The sequence below is a fragment of the Oryctolagus cuniculus genome, chromosome 17, assembly GCF_964237555.1.
Source record: "Oryctolagus cuniculus chromosome 17, mOryCun1.1, whole genome shotgun sequence".
Taxonomy (NCBI): domain Eukaryota; kingdom Metazoa; phylum Chordata; class Mammalia; order Lagomorpha; family Leporidae; genus Oryctolagus; species Oryctolagus cuniculus.
Genome location: NC_091448.1, coordinates 42,079,946 through 42,096,427, shown reverse-complemented (window position 1 = coordinate 42,096,427; position 16,482 = coordinate 42,079,946). Strand labels below are relative to the sequence as shown.

The 16,482-nt window shown below is 46.7% G+C and overlaps 1 protein-coding gene across 1 annotated transcript in view; it reads right to left on the bottom strand.

Annotated features, from left to right (window-relative positions):
- Window positions 1-16,482, bottom strand: part of CRLF3 (cytokine receptor like factor 3) — a 46,406-nt gene that overhangs the window by 19,496 nt on the left and 10,428 nt on the right. The window contains exon 2 of the mRNA XM_017349132.3: window positions 3,303-3,510. Coding sequence (XP_017204621.3) covers window positions 3,303-3,510 — 208 coding nt within the window. The remainder of the gene's footprint in view (window positions 1-3,302; window positions 3,511-16,482) is intronic.

The following is a 16,482-nucleotide window of genomic DNA, read 5'->3' as shown; positions in this document are numbered from 1 at the left end:
GACTGAGTACTGTGCCATGGAACGTCAGTGTCCCAAGTGGCAGCTTAACCCGCTGATCCAAATGCCCGCCCCCACAAACAACCTTTTATCCTGTGTGAGGAGAAGGGGGAAGAGTTTGAAACAACAAATATTTTTGAAATACAAAAAACTCAAGCATAAAATACTTTAATAAACATGTATGTACCTCACAGGATTTACTTTTTTTTTTAATTTGAAAGTCAAAGTTAAAGAGAGAGGGGCAAAGACAGAGAGAGACAAAGAGATCTTTGATCACTCCCCAATTGGCTGCAATGGCCAGGGCTGGGGCCAGGCTGGAGCCAGGAGCCAGAAGCTTTATCTTGGTCTCCTACACGGATACAGGAGCACAAGTACTTGGGCCATCCTCCATTGCTTTCCCAGGCCATTAGCAGGGAGCTGGATAGAGAGTGGAACAGCCAGGACTTGAACCGGCACTCATATGGGATGCGAGTGGCAGCTTAACCTGCTGTGCCACGACACTGGCTCCCAGGATTTACTTTGTAAAATAAACACTTCTCAGTCCTCAGGGTAATGGGTGTGCCCCTGACCCATGCAGCGCTGTCTCTGGGTCTGCTGCCAAATGCAAAGCCTCAAGGAAGAGCCATTCAGTGGAACTGCTAAGAAGAGAATTTTCTCAAGGCCACTCCCATGCTCAGTGACAAACACTTCTCACTGAAGATAACACAAAAATGTAATCTGCTTGGAAAAATAACACTAGTGTCAGATTGTACGTGGGGCTAAAGGAGGATGGATTTCCAGCTGGAGTGACAGACCCCTGAGCATCCACACTTTCCATGCTGTGTCACTCACAGCACTCACCTTGCAGAACGGGTGCTATCTAGTCTCTCTCCCTGGCTCCCCCTCTAATCCTCTCAGTGTTGGCATCCCTGAGTGCCCTCCTCTCTGCCACTTGCTGTTCTTACATTACATGGCACCCTCATGATTCTCTTCATTCATGGATTCAGATTTGATGCACATGCCATTCACTGCATACTGACATCTCCAGGCATGATTTCTCTTTCTCATATCCATGTTTCCATCTTAAACACCTCAAACTCAACATCACCAAAACCAAGCGCCTAACCACCCACGAAAGCCTCCCCACCTCGGTTTCCTATCTTAGGAAACAGCACCACTTCACACCCATTCATAAAACAACATTGGTTTTGGTCATCTCAAAGCCCTCCTTTTCTCATACATCCTTAATGAGGGGATCACCAATAATCAGCCATACTCTGTAAATATGTAATTAATAAATATCAATTAAAAATAATTCAAATAAAGTCAGCCACCAGTAAAATCATCAATAATTCTACCTCTGAAAAATCTCTCAAAGCTAGCCTGCCTCATCTCCAGTGGCCACTGCCTTTACCATTTCCTAAGCGGACTATGGCTGCAAGTTTCAAATCAGTGTTTCATGCTCCCAGCCTCACAATGGAAAACATAGTTTCCAAAGTGCAGACAGGCTCATTTGTAAAAAATGCAGATATGATTCAGGAAGCGTGCAACTTCAGCTACTTCACTAGATCCTTAAACATGCCATTCACTCCACACACGCTGTGACCTCCGCTTGGAATGACGCTGTTACCCCCTCTTTTTCCTGTCTACCTCAGGAATTTCTTTGAGCCCCTGTGGAATTCCTCCTACAGGAAGCTATCAGCACTTCTCCAGACAGAGTGAAACACTTCCTCCTCTGTGTTCCCAGAAGTTGTTACATCTTTCTTGGCTTATATGTCTCCCCTGCTGAGCATGAACCCCAAACTGGACTTAAGAAAAACCAACGTTGGGGGCCGGGATCCCACATGGGAGTTGGTTTGAGTTCCGGCTGCTTCATTTCCTATCCAGCTCCCTTCTAATGCACTTGGGAAAGCAGTGAATGGTGGCCCAAGTACTTGGACCCCTGCCACCCAGGTGAGAGACCCAGATGAAGCTCCTGGCTCCTGGGTTTGGCCTGGCTCAGACCCAGCCACTCCGGCCATTTAGGGAGTAAACCAGCAACTCAAAGATCTCTCTGTCTCCCCTTCTATCTGTAACTCTGCCTTTCAAATAAATAAATAAATCTTAAAAAAAATAAATAAAAGTTGAAGGGGGAGTCAGCATCCTGAAGTACTGGGTAAAGCCGCTGCATGCAATGCCAGCATGCCATATGGGAACCAGTTCCAGACCAGGCTGTCCCACTTCTGATCCAGCTCCCTGCTAATGCACCTGGGAAAGCAGCAGAGGATAGCTAAAGTGCTTGAGCCTCTACACCCACATGGGAGATCCAGAAGAAGCTCCTGAATCCTGGTTTTGGCCTGGCCCAGCCCAGGCCATTGCAGCCACTAAGGGTGTGAACCAGCAGATGGAAGATCTCTCTGTCTCTCTATCTATTCCTCTCTCTGTGTAACTCTTTCAAATAAATTAATAAATCTTTAAAAAAAATGCTGAAGGAAGGTATATGTGCAAGAAAGCAACAAGCAAGATCTACACATGACTTAATTAATATCGCAAGCTAAAAACAGGAAAATCTAACAACTACAATTTCAGAACTGACGTCAATTACATTTTTTAACCTTCTGAAAGGAACGATGGCATTAAATTCTATGAACCATGAACACTGTGAGATAAACATATATTTTAAACAGACTCAAAATGACCTTAAAATCATTCTGTCAACAATGAATCAGATACTATCATCATGGAATAACTTGAGAAAAATCTCTTACTCCTTTGTGTTTTGTAAATGATTATAATGAACACTAATAATGCATTTACCCTAGGATCTGTCACTGTATACCTGCCATTATCCATACTATAAACTAACCCATAGTGGTCACATTCTAAGCACCCCATAGATGGCAAGAAACTTGATGGCAACCTAAGAAATTAACAAAGCTGGCCAGCGTCGTGGCTCACTTGGCTAATCCTCCGCCTGCGGCGCCGGCACCCCAGGTTCTAGTCCTCGTTGGGGCGCCTGTTATGTCCCTGTTGCTCCTCTTCCAGTCCAGCTCCCTGCTGTGGCACAGGAGTGCAGTGGAGGATGGCCCAAGTGCTTGGGCCCTGCACCTGCATGGGAGACCAGGAGAAGTACCTGGCTCTTGGCTTGGGATCTGCGTAGCACGCGGGCCATAGCAGCCACTGGGAGGGTGAACCAAAGGAAGGAAGACCTTTCTCTCTGTCTCTCTCTCTCACTAACTCTGCCTGTCAAAAAAAAAAAAAAAAAAAAGAAAAAAAAAAAAAGAAAGAAAGAAATTAACAAAGCTTCATCTGAAAGAACCACATTTACTGGGCTCCCTGGCCCCCACCTTCTCGGACCAAGTCCTCTGCAGTGGTAACTCCATGCTCAATGAGCTTTTGGCAGTCATCCAGTGGTTTAATGGTCTCCTGTTCAATGGTATCCACCTCTTGCAACAGGGTCACCAGCCGCTCATCCAGGAGCTTCCCAAGGGTTCCCTTTAAATCATTAAAATGTTGTCTGAGGACATCCCTCGTCTGTGATGCACTCTCTTTGATCTAAAAAGAAAAATAACATAAAAACTCAAAATCAATATCTGTAGAAAAGTTTAATCCACAGGTACCATTAATAATAACCAAAAGGCACCACATAATTTTTAAACTTTTAAATTGAAATTATATATAGTTAGGGTATAAGAAACATTTTGACACACTTACACATAGTGAAGTAATTATTACAGCCAAGCTAATTAACATATCCATCTGTTCACATGGTTGCATTCTTGAATATGTGTGGTTCGGAACACTTAACAAATTCCAAGTATACAATAGAGTATTTTTTAAAAGATTTTTTATTTATTTATTTGAGAGGTAGAGTTATAGACAGTGAGAGGGAGAGACAGAGAGAAAGATCTTCCTTCCGTTGGTTCACCCCCTAAATGGCTGCTACGGCTGGAGCTGTGCTGATCCGAAGGCAGGAGCCAGGTGCTTCCTCCAGGTCTCCCATGCGGGTGCAGGGCCCAAGCACTTGGGCCATCCTCCACTGCACTCCCGGGCCACAGCAGAGAGCTGGATTCCATCCAGCTCTTCTTTCTAGAAGAGCACCCGGGACTAGAATCGGTGCTCATATGGGATGCCGGCGCCACAGGCAGAGGATTAACCTACTGCACCACAGCACCAGCCTCACACAATAGAGTATTTTTTTTTTAAGATGTTACTTATTTATTTGAGAGGCAGGGCTACAAACAGAGAGAGGGAGAGACAGAAAGGTCTTCCATCCACTGGTTCACTCCCCAAATGACTGCAATGACTGGAGCTGGGCCGAACCAAAGCCAAGAGCCAGAAGCTTCTGTCGGGTCTCCCACATGGGCCCAAGCACTATGGCCATCTTCTACTGCTTTCCCAGCCATAGCAGAGAGCTAGAGTGGAAGAGGAGTAGCCGGGACTTGAACTAGTGCCCGTGTGGGATGCCAGTACCCCAGGCAGAGGCTTAGTCCACTACTCCATAGCACCAGCCCCTACAATGTAGTATTAACAACTGCTGTACCTTGTATGTTAGATCTCTGGAATTGACTCATCCTATTTAACTGAAACTGTACCATATGACTAACATCTTACCATTCTAAAAGCCCCATCCTTCGTAACTGAAGCTCCTGGCTCCTGGCTCCTGGGCCAGAACTGGCCTTTGCAGCCATTTGAGGAGTGACCCATGACCGAGGAGATGGAAGATTCTCTCTCTCTCTCTCTCTCTCTCTCTCTGTAACTCTACCTTTCAAATAAATCAATAAGTAAATCTTTAAAAATAAAATTCTCTGGTTGTCAGTTCAAGTCCCAGCTGCTCTACTTCTGATCCAGCTCCCTGCTAATGTACCTGGAAAGCATTGGAAGATGGCCCAAGTCCTTGGACAGTGCACCCACATGGGAGTCCCAGATAAGCTCCCAGCTCTTGGCTTTGGCTTAGCCCAGCCCCAGCCATTGTGGCTATCTGGGGAGTGAACAGTAGATGGCGAACCTCTCTCCCCCTGTTCCCCCTCTCTGTCTATAACTCTGCCTCTCACATAAATAAAATAAATCTTCAAAAACAAAAAAACAAAACTCTCTCAAATCCAAACCACGACTTGTCAGCAGTAACTGTCAGCTGCTTGCTGTAACTCAGAAGGCAGAGTTGGATTCCAGAGTAGGAGGAGATTATGGATGGAGTTCTCATTTTTCACAAGCACACCCGTAATTCTGCAGCCTACCCCATGGGCAACACTGCCCTAAATTCACAGTGCCCAGGAGTCCTGTTAGAAAAGATGACAGGAGAGCTTTATATCTCACACATATCTGGAAAACGAACAGGTTGTCTATATAGTATCTAACAATTCAGATAATAAAATTTATTTTGTCAGGGCTGGTGCTGTGGCACAGCGGGTAGAGCCACTGCCTGCAATGCCAGCATCCCACATGAATCCTGGCTGCTCCACTTCTGTTCCAGCTCTCTGCTATGGCCTGGGAAAGCAGCAGAAGATGGCCCAACTCCTTGGTCCCCTGAACCCACATGGGAGACTCAGAAGAAGCTCCTGGCTCCTGGCTTCAGATTGGCCCAGCTCCAGCCATTGCAGCCATTTGGGAAGTGAACCAGCAGAGAGAAGACCTCTCTCTCTGCCTCTACCTCTGTGTAACTCTGCCTTCCAAATAAATAAATAAATCTTTTTAAAAAAATTTAAAAAGCAAAACATTATCTCCCAGAAATGCTCACAACCATGTAAACATAAAAGGTGCGATGGCACAGTGAGTTAAGAGGCCACTTGGGACACCCTCATCCTCTAGCAGTGCCTGAGAATGAGGCCTGCCTCCATTTCTGTTCCAACTTCCTGTTAATGCACCTGCGAGGCAGCAGACAATGGCCCAAGTACCCTGGTTCCTGCCACCCATGTGGGAGACCCGGAAGGAGTTCCTGGCTCCTCCATTCACCTGACCCAGCCCTGGCTGCTGCAGGCATCTGGGGAATAAACCAGCAGAAGGGCTCTGTCTATTTCTCTCTGCCTCTCAAATAAGTAAATAAATTTTTTATTAATATTTGTAGAAACTGGAATTGAAAGATAAAGCACATTTTTAAAAACATAAAGTTAGCTACATATGTTTTAAAGGACTTTTCAAAAGACCCAGGGAGGGCCGGCGCCGCGGCTCACTAGGCTAATCCTCCGCCTAGCGGCGCCGGCACACCGGGTTCTAGTCCCGGTCGGGGCGCCGGATTCTGTCCCGGTTGCCCCTCTTCCAGGCCAGCCCTCTGCTGTGGCCAGGGAGTGCAGTGGAGGATGGCCCAGGTGCTTGGGCCCTGCACCCCATGGGAGACCAGGAAAAGCACCTGGCTCCTGGCTCCTGCCATCGGATCAGCGCGGTGCGCCGGCCGCAGCGCGCCGACTGCGGCGGCCATTGGAGGGTGAACCAACGGCAAAGGAAGACCTTTCTCTCTGTCTCTCTCTCTCACTGTCCACTCTGCCTGTCCAAAAAAAAAAAAAAAAAAAGACCCAGGGAGATAATGTCTTATGATGTTCAGATGGCATCTGAGATACAGTTAGAATTCCCGAATCTCAGACACCACCCAGGACTACTGAAGCAGAAGCTGTTTGTACACGACACCCAGGTGATGTGTCCCCACGTTACAGATAACAGACGAAAGGAAGACCCTGTGTCACAGCGCTTTAACACATTTCAAACCCCACTACGAAGAGGAAACTCTACAGCCGAGCACTACACCACCTACTCCTGTCTCACCCTTTAACGGATGTAACATACACAGGAAGTGCGCTGGTTAGGTAAAGTCAGCTTCCTCTTTAGAAAGAATTCAAAAGCTCCTTCAGCAGTCACAGAGTCTGTGTTTTGTTTTTGTTTCAGAACCACAGAAAAAAAGGAAGTATGTGAGTACAAAACAGCAAGGGGACTATGTAAGGCAGAAACCACTTCTACACATACCTCCTGTATGCTTGCTGCAAATGTGGTCCCTTCTACACAGAAGCCCAAACGCCGCCTTTTCAGACTTGATACTACCTGGGGTCATTTTCTTCTTCCAGAAGTAGTCCATAACCTAAAGCTCAGTCATTTTTAAACCAATACTGTACTTAATTAAGTTCATTTTCTTGGCTTTAATAAAACTAATTTTGAAATACAGGAGTGAGGATTTGGCACAGCAGTTAAGACACAACTAGGACGGCGCCGCAGCTCAATAGGCTAATCCTCCACCTAGCGGCGCTGGCACACCGGGTTCTAGTCCCGGTCGGGGTGCCGGATTCTGTCCCGGTTGCCCCTCTTCCAGGCCAGCTCTCTGCTGTGGCCAGGGAGTGCAGTGGAGGATGGCCCAAGTGCTTGGGCCCTGCACCCCATGGGAGACCAGGAGAAGCACCTGGCTCCTTCCTTCGGATCAGCACGGTGCGCAGGCCACAGCGCGCCAGCCGGGGCGGCCATTGGAGGGTGAACCAACAGCAAAAGGAAGACCTTTCTCTCTGTCTCTCTCTCTCTCACTGTCCACTCTGCCTGTAAAAAAAAAAAAAAAAAAAAAAAAAAAAGACACCACTAGAAACACCCACATTCCCCAGCAGAGTCCCTGGGTTCAAGATCTACCTCCAGTTCCAATTCCAGCTTCCTGCTAATGCATGGCCTGGAAGGCCTTAGGTGATGGGTGAAGTACTTGAGTCTCCGCCACCATGTGGGAGACAGGGACTGAGTCCCAGGCTCCTGACTATGGCCTTTCTCAGCCCCAGATGTTGTGGACATCTAGGGAGTGAACAAGTAGTTGGAAGGTTCCTCCTCTCTTTCTTTCACTGCCTCTCTAATAAATAAAATAAAATAGGGGCCAGCATGTGGTACTGCAGGTTAAACTACTAGTTGAGACATCCACATTCATGTCAGAGTGCCAGTTCAAATCCTGGCTACTCCAATTAGGATCCAGCTTCCTGCTGATGCATCCTGGGAGGTTGTAAATGATGGCTCAAGTACTTGCGCTGCTACCACCCATGTAGGATACCCAGATGGCACTTCTGGCTCAGCCTTAGTTGTTGCAGGCATTTGAGAAATAAACCAGCAGATGGAAGATATCTCTCTCCCTACCTCTCTCTCTTTTTCCTCCTCTCCCCTCTCTGTTGTTCTGCCTTTCAAGCAGATGGAAATCAAAGAATAAATATTAAAAAAAAAGGCTATATGGACATACAGCCAGAAAAATAAATAATAAGTGCAGACTTTACTGCTGAGTGAATTTCTTCTTATCTGACGTGGTATCAGTGGTCACCACCAACCCATTAACTCTTCACAGTTTTGAGAGGTGACTATGTAGGGTTCATAGTGAGGCTGGAAGAAGCCAAACAACTTAGCAAGGCTTCACAGTGCCCAAAACAGTCTACTCCAAAAGTCATGCTCTTTCTACTCTACCATACCGAGGTGTCTAGTACTTACAAATCGTATTTTAAAGAGTCCCAGGCAAACCTGTAAATTACCCACTGGCTGAAGACACTTGCTGCAACAACATGGTTTCTTGCCCTGGTGGTGGACAGCCAATCAGCCCAGAGGCTGGCTAGCCACGCAAAGCAAAAATAGTTCTGTGGGTTTCCAACAAAATAGGTTTAAGACAACACAAGTGAGACAAGTAAAGGTCCCACAAAGGAAATGTAACATACACTATGTTAACAATATTCAGAGCGAATTCTCCACTATAACTTCCAGTGTAAAAGACAATTAAAATTTACTTACAAAGTTTCCATCATAGCTGAATCTAACCCCTAAGTAACTCTTTTAAAGGTTTTAATATGGTGATGAGCTCACAGAATGCCAAAACATCATCAAGTCACCCATCAATACTAAGCTACACAAAAACCTAGGGAAGATTTACAAGCATCCAAAACAACATGACTGACATTCTCCTCCAGAGTTTTTAGATGCTAAAAAGTCCCAAAAGCTATGTAGAACTTGGTTTAATACATTTCTGGTCTTAAGTAGCTTAAGTAGTATAATTATAAATATATAATTGCTATATTAACATATACTAAACGTTAGAAAACTGACAGGTATCTCCACTATCTATAAAACACACATCATATGACTTAATAGAGAAGAAAAGAATTATCTTCCAGGTTCAAAGGACAGCACTGTGGTGCAGTGGGTTAAGCCAGGAACTGTAACACTGATGCCAGCATCCTATATGGGCACTGATTCAAGTTCCTGCTGCTCCACTTCCTATCCAGCTCCCTGCTAATGAACGCTGGAAAGCAGTGGAAGATGGTCCAAGTGCTTGGGTCCCTGCTACCCACATGGGAGAACTAAATGGAGTTTCAGGCTAATGGCTACAGCCTTGCCCAGCCCCAGAAGTTGCAGCTATTTGAAGAGTAAACCAATAGATGGAAGATCTCTCTCTCTAATTCTGCCCTTCAAATCATAACCGGATGACTTATTTAAAAAAAATATTGCTTTTTCTAACTGCTTTGCCAATGAAAAACTAAAACTAACTTAAAATTAAGAAACTGGCATTAAAAACCATCAGCTAAAAAGAACATAATGATTAAAAATAAAAGATGAGGAGCTGGCGCTGTGGTGCAGAGGGTGAAAGACCCGGCCCTCATCGCTAGCATCCCATATGGGCGCCTGTTGGAATCCCAGCTGCTCCAACTCTCTGCTATGGCCTGGGAAAACAGTGGAAGATGGCCCAGGTCCTTGGGCCCCTGCACCCACGTGGGAGACCGGGAAGAAGCTCCTGGCTCCTGGCTTCAGATCGGCGCAGCTCCGGCCATTGCGGCCATCTGCAGTGTGAACCAACGAATGGAAGACCTCTCTCTATTTCTCCTTCTCTCTCTGTGTAACTCTTACTTTCAAATAAATAAATAAATCTTTTTTTAAAAAAAGATTAAGTAAAGGCATCAAACAAGTGGAGTAAATATTGTGGTACAGCAGGTTAAGCTGCTGCTTGGGACTCCACATCCCGTGTCTGAGTGCTAGTTTTGTTTCTTGTTTTTTGTTTTTGTTTTTTATTTATTATTTTTGTTTGAAAGGCAGAGTTACAGAGAGAAAGAGAGAGAGAGAGAGATCTTCCATCTGCTGGTTTACTCCCAGAATGGCTGCAATGGTCATGGCTGGACCAGGCTGAAGCCAGGAGCTTCATCTGGGTCTCCCACATGGGTGCAGGGGCCCAAGCACTTGGACCATCCTCCACTGCTCTCCCAGGTGCATAAACAGGGAGCTGGATTGGAAGTGGAGCAGCCGGGACTCAAATTTTCACTCATATAGTATGCTGGTGTTGCAGATGGCGGCTTAACACTGCTGTGCCACAATGCCAGTCACACTGAGTGTTAGTTCGAGTCCCAGTTGCTCCATTTCTAATCCTATTTGTATGCCTGGGAAGCAGGGAATAATGCCTCAAGCACTTGAGTTGCTGTCATCCACATCAAAGATTCAGATGGAATTTCTGGTTTCTGGCTTCAGCCTGGCCCAGCCCCTGTTGTTGTGGTCATTTGGAGAATGAACCAGTGTAAGACACCCCCTCCAAACCTCCTCTCTGCCACTCTGCCTTTGAAATAAATAAATAACCTCTTCAAAAATTCAAACAGGTGGCAGGCGCCGCGGCTCAACAGGCCAATCCTCCACCTAGCGGCACCAGCACACTGGGTTCTAGTCCCAGTCGGGGCGCCGGATTCTTTCCCGGTTGCCCCTCTTCCAGGCCAGCTCTCTGCTGTGGCCCGGGAAGGCAGTGGAGGATGGCCCAAGTGCTTGGGCCCTGCACCCCATGGGCGACCAGGAGAAGCACCTGGCTCCTGCGTTCGGATCAGCGCGGTGCGCCGGCCACAGCGCGCCAGCCATGGCGGCCATTGGAGGGTGAACCAACAGCAAAAAGGAAGACCTTTCTCTCTGTCTCTCTCTCTCACTATCCACTCTGCCTGTTTAAAAAAAAAAAAAAAAAAAAAAAAAAAAAAATCAAACAGGGGCCAGCGCTGTGGCGTAGCAGGTAAAGCCGCTGCCTGCAGGGTGCTGGTTCAAGTCCCGGCTGCTCCACTTCCAATCCAGCTCTCTGCTATGGCCTGGGAAAGCAGTACAAGATGGCCAAGTCGTTGGGCCCCTGCAACATATGGGAGACCTGGAAGAAGCTCCTAGTTCCTGATCGGCCCAGCGCCAGCCATTGTGGCCTATTGGGGAGTGAACCAATGGATGGAAGACCTCTCTCTCTCTCTGCCTCTCCTTCTCTCGGTGTTACTCTTTCAAATAAATAAATCTTTAAAAAAAACAAGCAACTTATACTGAAGAAGCTAACCACAATATTTCTCCTCAGTTCACATTAAATGCATTACACCATTTTTCTTTGCTCTCACTCCAAGACATCAGTCGATACCAATACAGCCTCAGCTATCATCTACTGAACACCTACTGTGCATCACCTACTTAGACCCATCTTTCATTTAAACTCTACACAACTCCGGTGAAGAAAGTATCCGTAGATGAGTTACACACGAGAGTGAGAGAGGGAACCCTGCCCACATCACAAACTTAGTGACATGGCAGAAAATCTAAGTTCAACCTGACTCAAGTACAGACTCAGAAGCACTGCTGCATTCTGTCTCTCCAGAAGCTGGAAAAAGTCTATGTGTATTATATGATTTGAAAACTTTCAAAAAGGAAAAGCATATGCATATTATATGATTTGTTAGTCTGTTAATGTCAGTGGTCCCAATGAAACAGAAAGAACACCTTCTGGGACTCAGGGCCTGATACAGTTCTCTCCTCTATGCTATGGGTCGGGACTGTGACTAGCAATGTGGTCAGCCACATGCAGGCAGCAGAACAGTGAAACCGATGCTGAGCCAGTTCCAGACCTAAATCTTTTTTTCTTCTTTTTATTTTTTTTAAACAGCACAGATAAGGCGGAGTTACACACAGAGACAGGGAGAGGGAGAGGGTGGGAGAAAGGGAGGGAGGAAAAAGGGAGGGAAGGAAAGAGGGAGGAAGGGGGGGGAGGAGAGAGAGAATCTTCCATCTGTTGATTCACTCCCCAAATGGTCTCAATGGCCAGAGCAGGGGCCAGTCTGAAGTCAGAAACCAGGAGCTTCTTTCAGGTTTCCCACATGGGTGGCAGGGGCCCAAGGACTTGGGTCATCTTCCCCTGCTTTCCCAGGCACGTTAGCAGGGAGCTGGACTGGAAGTAGAACAGCCAAGACTTGAACCAGCACCACAGACAGTGGCTTTACCTGCTACACCATAATATGGGCCCCCAAACCTCAATCTTAAGAAGACAGGACACATCTGCCTCTGCGTTTTTGGATGCCCCAAGTAACCACAAAAGAAGTACAGCTCCCTTGGTAGACAGGGGTAACTAGAAGGGAAGAACAAGAAGAAAGAAGAGAGGGAGGGAGGGGTAAACAGAGGAAGGAAGAGAGACTGGCATTGAAGCCGAGCAGTTCAATTGAGTGTGGCTAACACCAGGACTCCAAGCATATAAGTCAAAATTATGTCCTGGACATTCCAGCCTCAGCTGCCATGTGACCTTAACCACAAAGAGTCTTACTAAGCAAAACCAGGAAAACGCCTAAATGAGCCCAGGACAACCTCCAGAATACAAAGCAAATAAATGATTGCTTTTAAGCCTTTAAGCTTTAGTATAGTTTATTATGTACTAACAGATAACAAAACCATATCATAAAACAAATATTTATTTCTTTATTACCCACTTTAATGAAGAGGGTTTATACAATCAAGACCACAAGCAATTAAAATAAGTCCACTAAATTACATCCATAACATTCTGTTTTGTTGTTTTAAGATTTATTTTATTTACTTGAAAGAGCCACAGACAGGGGTAGAGACAGAGTGGTCCTCCATCCACTAGTTTACTCCCTAAACGGCCCCAATGGCCACAGCTGAGTTAATTTGAAACCAAGAGCCTCTTCCAGGTCTCCCACATGGGTGCAGGGACCCATGGACCTAGGTCATCCTCTGTTGCTTTCCCAGGCACATCAGCAGGGAGCTGGAATGGAAGTAGAACAGCCGGGACCTGAACTGGCGCCTATATGGGATGCCAGCGCCACAAGCTGGGGCTTCAACCCACTGTGCCACAGCACCAGCCCCACATCTACAACATTCTTAAAGGCATTCACTCCCCATTTATTGAGGTCTAGTATGTGCCAGGAATTGGGGTTTAAGCCTTTGAATGAAGTCTGGAACTGGCCTCAATTAGGAGACACCAGCACACACAAGGAACTATAAATAAATGCATTAAGTTCCTACTAAGTGGAACAGCTACAATCTGCCATTAGAGCTCAGAGAGGGCATCCTGCTGGGTTGAGTAGGATCACTGCGTAGGGCCAGCACTGTGCCACAGCAGCGTAAGCTGCCACTTGTTATGCAAGCCTCCCATATCCAAGTGCTGGTTCAAGTCTCAGCTGCTCCACTTCCTGTGCTGCTTCCTGCTAATGCACCTAGAAAGGCAGTGGAGGATGGCCCAAATACTTGGGTTTTTGCCATCCACATGGCTGATTCAGATGGAGTTTGGGGCTCCTGGTTTCAGCTTGAACCAGACCTGTCTATTGAGGGCATTTGGGGAATGAACCAACTGATGAAAAATCTCTTTGTGTCCCCCTCCCTCTGTCACTCTTTCAAATAAATAAATTTTTTGAAAAGATGTATTTTATTTATTTGAAAGGCAGAGTTACAGAGACAGAGGGAGAGCTAGGGAGAGATCTTCCATCTGTTTATTCACTTCCCAAATGGCTACAACAGCTCAGGTTGGGCCAGGACAAAGCCAGGAGCTTCATCCAGGTCTCCCACATAGGTTGCAGGGGTCCAAGCACTTCGGTCATCCTTCTCTGCTTTCCCAGGCACATTAACAGGGAGCTGAATCGGAAGTGGAGCAGCTGGGATTTGAATTGGTCCCATATGGGATGCCAGTGTTGAAGGTAGCAGCTCAACTTGGGCCTCCAAATAAATATTTAACAGAGTAAGTTTCCAGTTAGAAAAGTAGGGAATGTCACCTACTTTTTTTTTTTTAAGAACAGGATTATTGGCCGGCACCGCGGCTCACTAGGCTAATCCTCCGCCTTGTGGCGCCGGCACACCGGGTTCTAGTCCCGGTTGGGGCACCGGATTCTGTCCCGGTTGCCCCTCTTCCAGGCCAGCTCTCTGCTGTGGCCAGGGAGTGCAGTGGAGGATGGCCCAGGTGCTTGGGCCCTGCACCCCATGGGAGACCAGGAAAAGCACCTGGCTCCTGGCTCCTGCCATCGGATCAGCGCGGTGCACCAGCTGCAGAGCGCCGGCCGCGGCGGCCATTGGAGGGTGAACCAACGGCAAAGGAAGACCTTTCTCTCTGTCTCTCTCACTGTCCACTCTGCCTGTCAAAAAAAAAGAACAGGATTATTGGGGCCGGTGCTGTGGCATAGCGGGTAAAACCACTGCCTTCAATGACAGCATCCCATATGGGCGCCAGTTTGAGTCCCAGCTGCTCTACCTCCGATCCAGCTCTCTGCTGTGGCCTGGGAAAGCGGTAGAAGATGGCCCAGGTCTTTGGGCCCCTGCACCCACGTGGGAGACCAGGAAGAAGGTCCTGGATCCTGGCTTTGAATCAGTCCAGCTCCAGCTATTGCAGCCATTTGGGGAGAGAACCAGTGGATGAGAGACCTCTCTCTCTCCAACTCTGCCTCTCTGTAACTTTGCCTTTCAAATAAATAAAAATAAATCTTAAAAAAAAAAAAAGGATTATTTAGTCATTTTATCAATATGAGTAATAAATATTAAGAAGTCCCTATAGCCAAGGCATTTTGTTTTTTAGAATTTATTTTTTATTTATTTGAAAGGCAGAGTTACAGAGAGAGGAGGAGAGACAGAGAGAAAGAGAAACAGAGAAAGAATCTTGCACCCGCTGGTTCACTCCCTAAATGGTTGCAAAGGTCAGGGCTGGGCCAGGCCAAAGTCAGGAGCCAGGAACTTTTCCCAGCTCTTCTACAGGGGTACAGAGGCCCAAGCACTTGGTGCCATCTTCTGCTCCTTTCCCAGCTGCATTAGCAAGGAGCTGGATCAGAAGTGGAGGAAGTAGGTCTTGAACTGGTGCCCATATGAGATGCTGGCATCACAGGCAGAGGCTTAACCAACTACACCACAACACTAGCTGCTGTCCCAGGTATTTTGCTAAGCATTTTAAACACATTTCTCACATTAATCCCCACATTGGCCAGGTATAGTAGATACTAATACCTGTCCTCATTGTATAGATAAGGAAACCATAGAGCAGGACAGTTAAGTTTCTCAAGATCTCATGGCTTATAGAGACCAGTAAAACAATTTCAAATATTAATAATTCACTGACAGTCCTAAAAAAAAAGGCTGTCTACATTCTACTTCTCCAACAAAATCATATTCATATTATAATCTACATTGGAAAAAATCCTTAGAAATGTACTTTTGTGTTATTTGCATACTTTAATATTACTTAATTTCAGGCGGGCGCCGCAGCTCACTAGGCTAATCCCCCACCTTGCGGCACTGGCACACCGGGTTCTAGTCCCGGTCGGGGCACCGGATTCTGTCCCGGTTGCCCCTCTTCCAGGCCAGCTCTCTGCTGTGGCCCGGGAGTGCAGTGGAGGATGGCTCAAGTGCTTGGGCCCTGAACCCCATGGGAGACCAGGATAAGTACCTGGCTCCTGCCATTGGATCAGCGCGGTGTGCCGGCCGCAGCGCGCCAGCCACGGCAGCCATTGGAGGGTGAACCAACGGCAAAGGAAGACCTTTCTCTCTGTCTCTCTCACTGTCCACTCTGCCTGTCAAAAAAAAAAAAAAGGAAAAAATAAATAAAAAATATTAATTTCATATTACTGACTCAGAGTGCTTGTTACAATTCTTCTCAACTTGTATTTCAATTGAGTTTTAGACTCAGCCAACAGCATGCAGACTGACACATCTAAAGACAAGGTGCATGGGCCAGTGCCATGGCTCACTTGGTTAACCCTCCACCTGCGGCACCAGAATCCCATATGGCCCCGGGTTCTAGTCCCGGTTGCTCCTCTTCCAGTCCAGCTCTCTGCTGTGGCCCGGAAAGGCAGTAGAGGATGGCCCAAGTGCTTGGGCGCCTGCACCAACGTGGGAGACCAGGAAGAAGCACCTGGCTCCTGGCTTCGGATCAGCGTAGCTCCGGCTGTAGAGGCCATTTTGGGGGTGAACCAATGGAAGGAAGACCTTTCTCTCTGTCTCTCCCTCTCACTGTCTGTAACTCTACCTGTCAAATAAATAAATAAAAAATCTTAAAAAAAAAAAAAAGACAAGGTGCATGTTGGAGAGGGTATTTGGCACAGTGGGTTGACACCACCTGAGTTTGAGTCTGGCTTTGCTTCTGATTCTTCTAGCTTCCTGCTCTGGGAGGTAGAAAGTGATGACTCAAATACTTGGTTGCCTGCCCACCCACCTGGAAGACCAGGATTGAGTTCTGGGCTCCTGGCTTCAGCCTGAATAAATAAAAATGAATAAACAAGAATTTAAAAAATAAAGACAACATATGAAGACTTATGTGTAAAAAGATGACTGAAAAGTCATGTA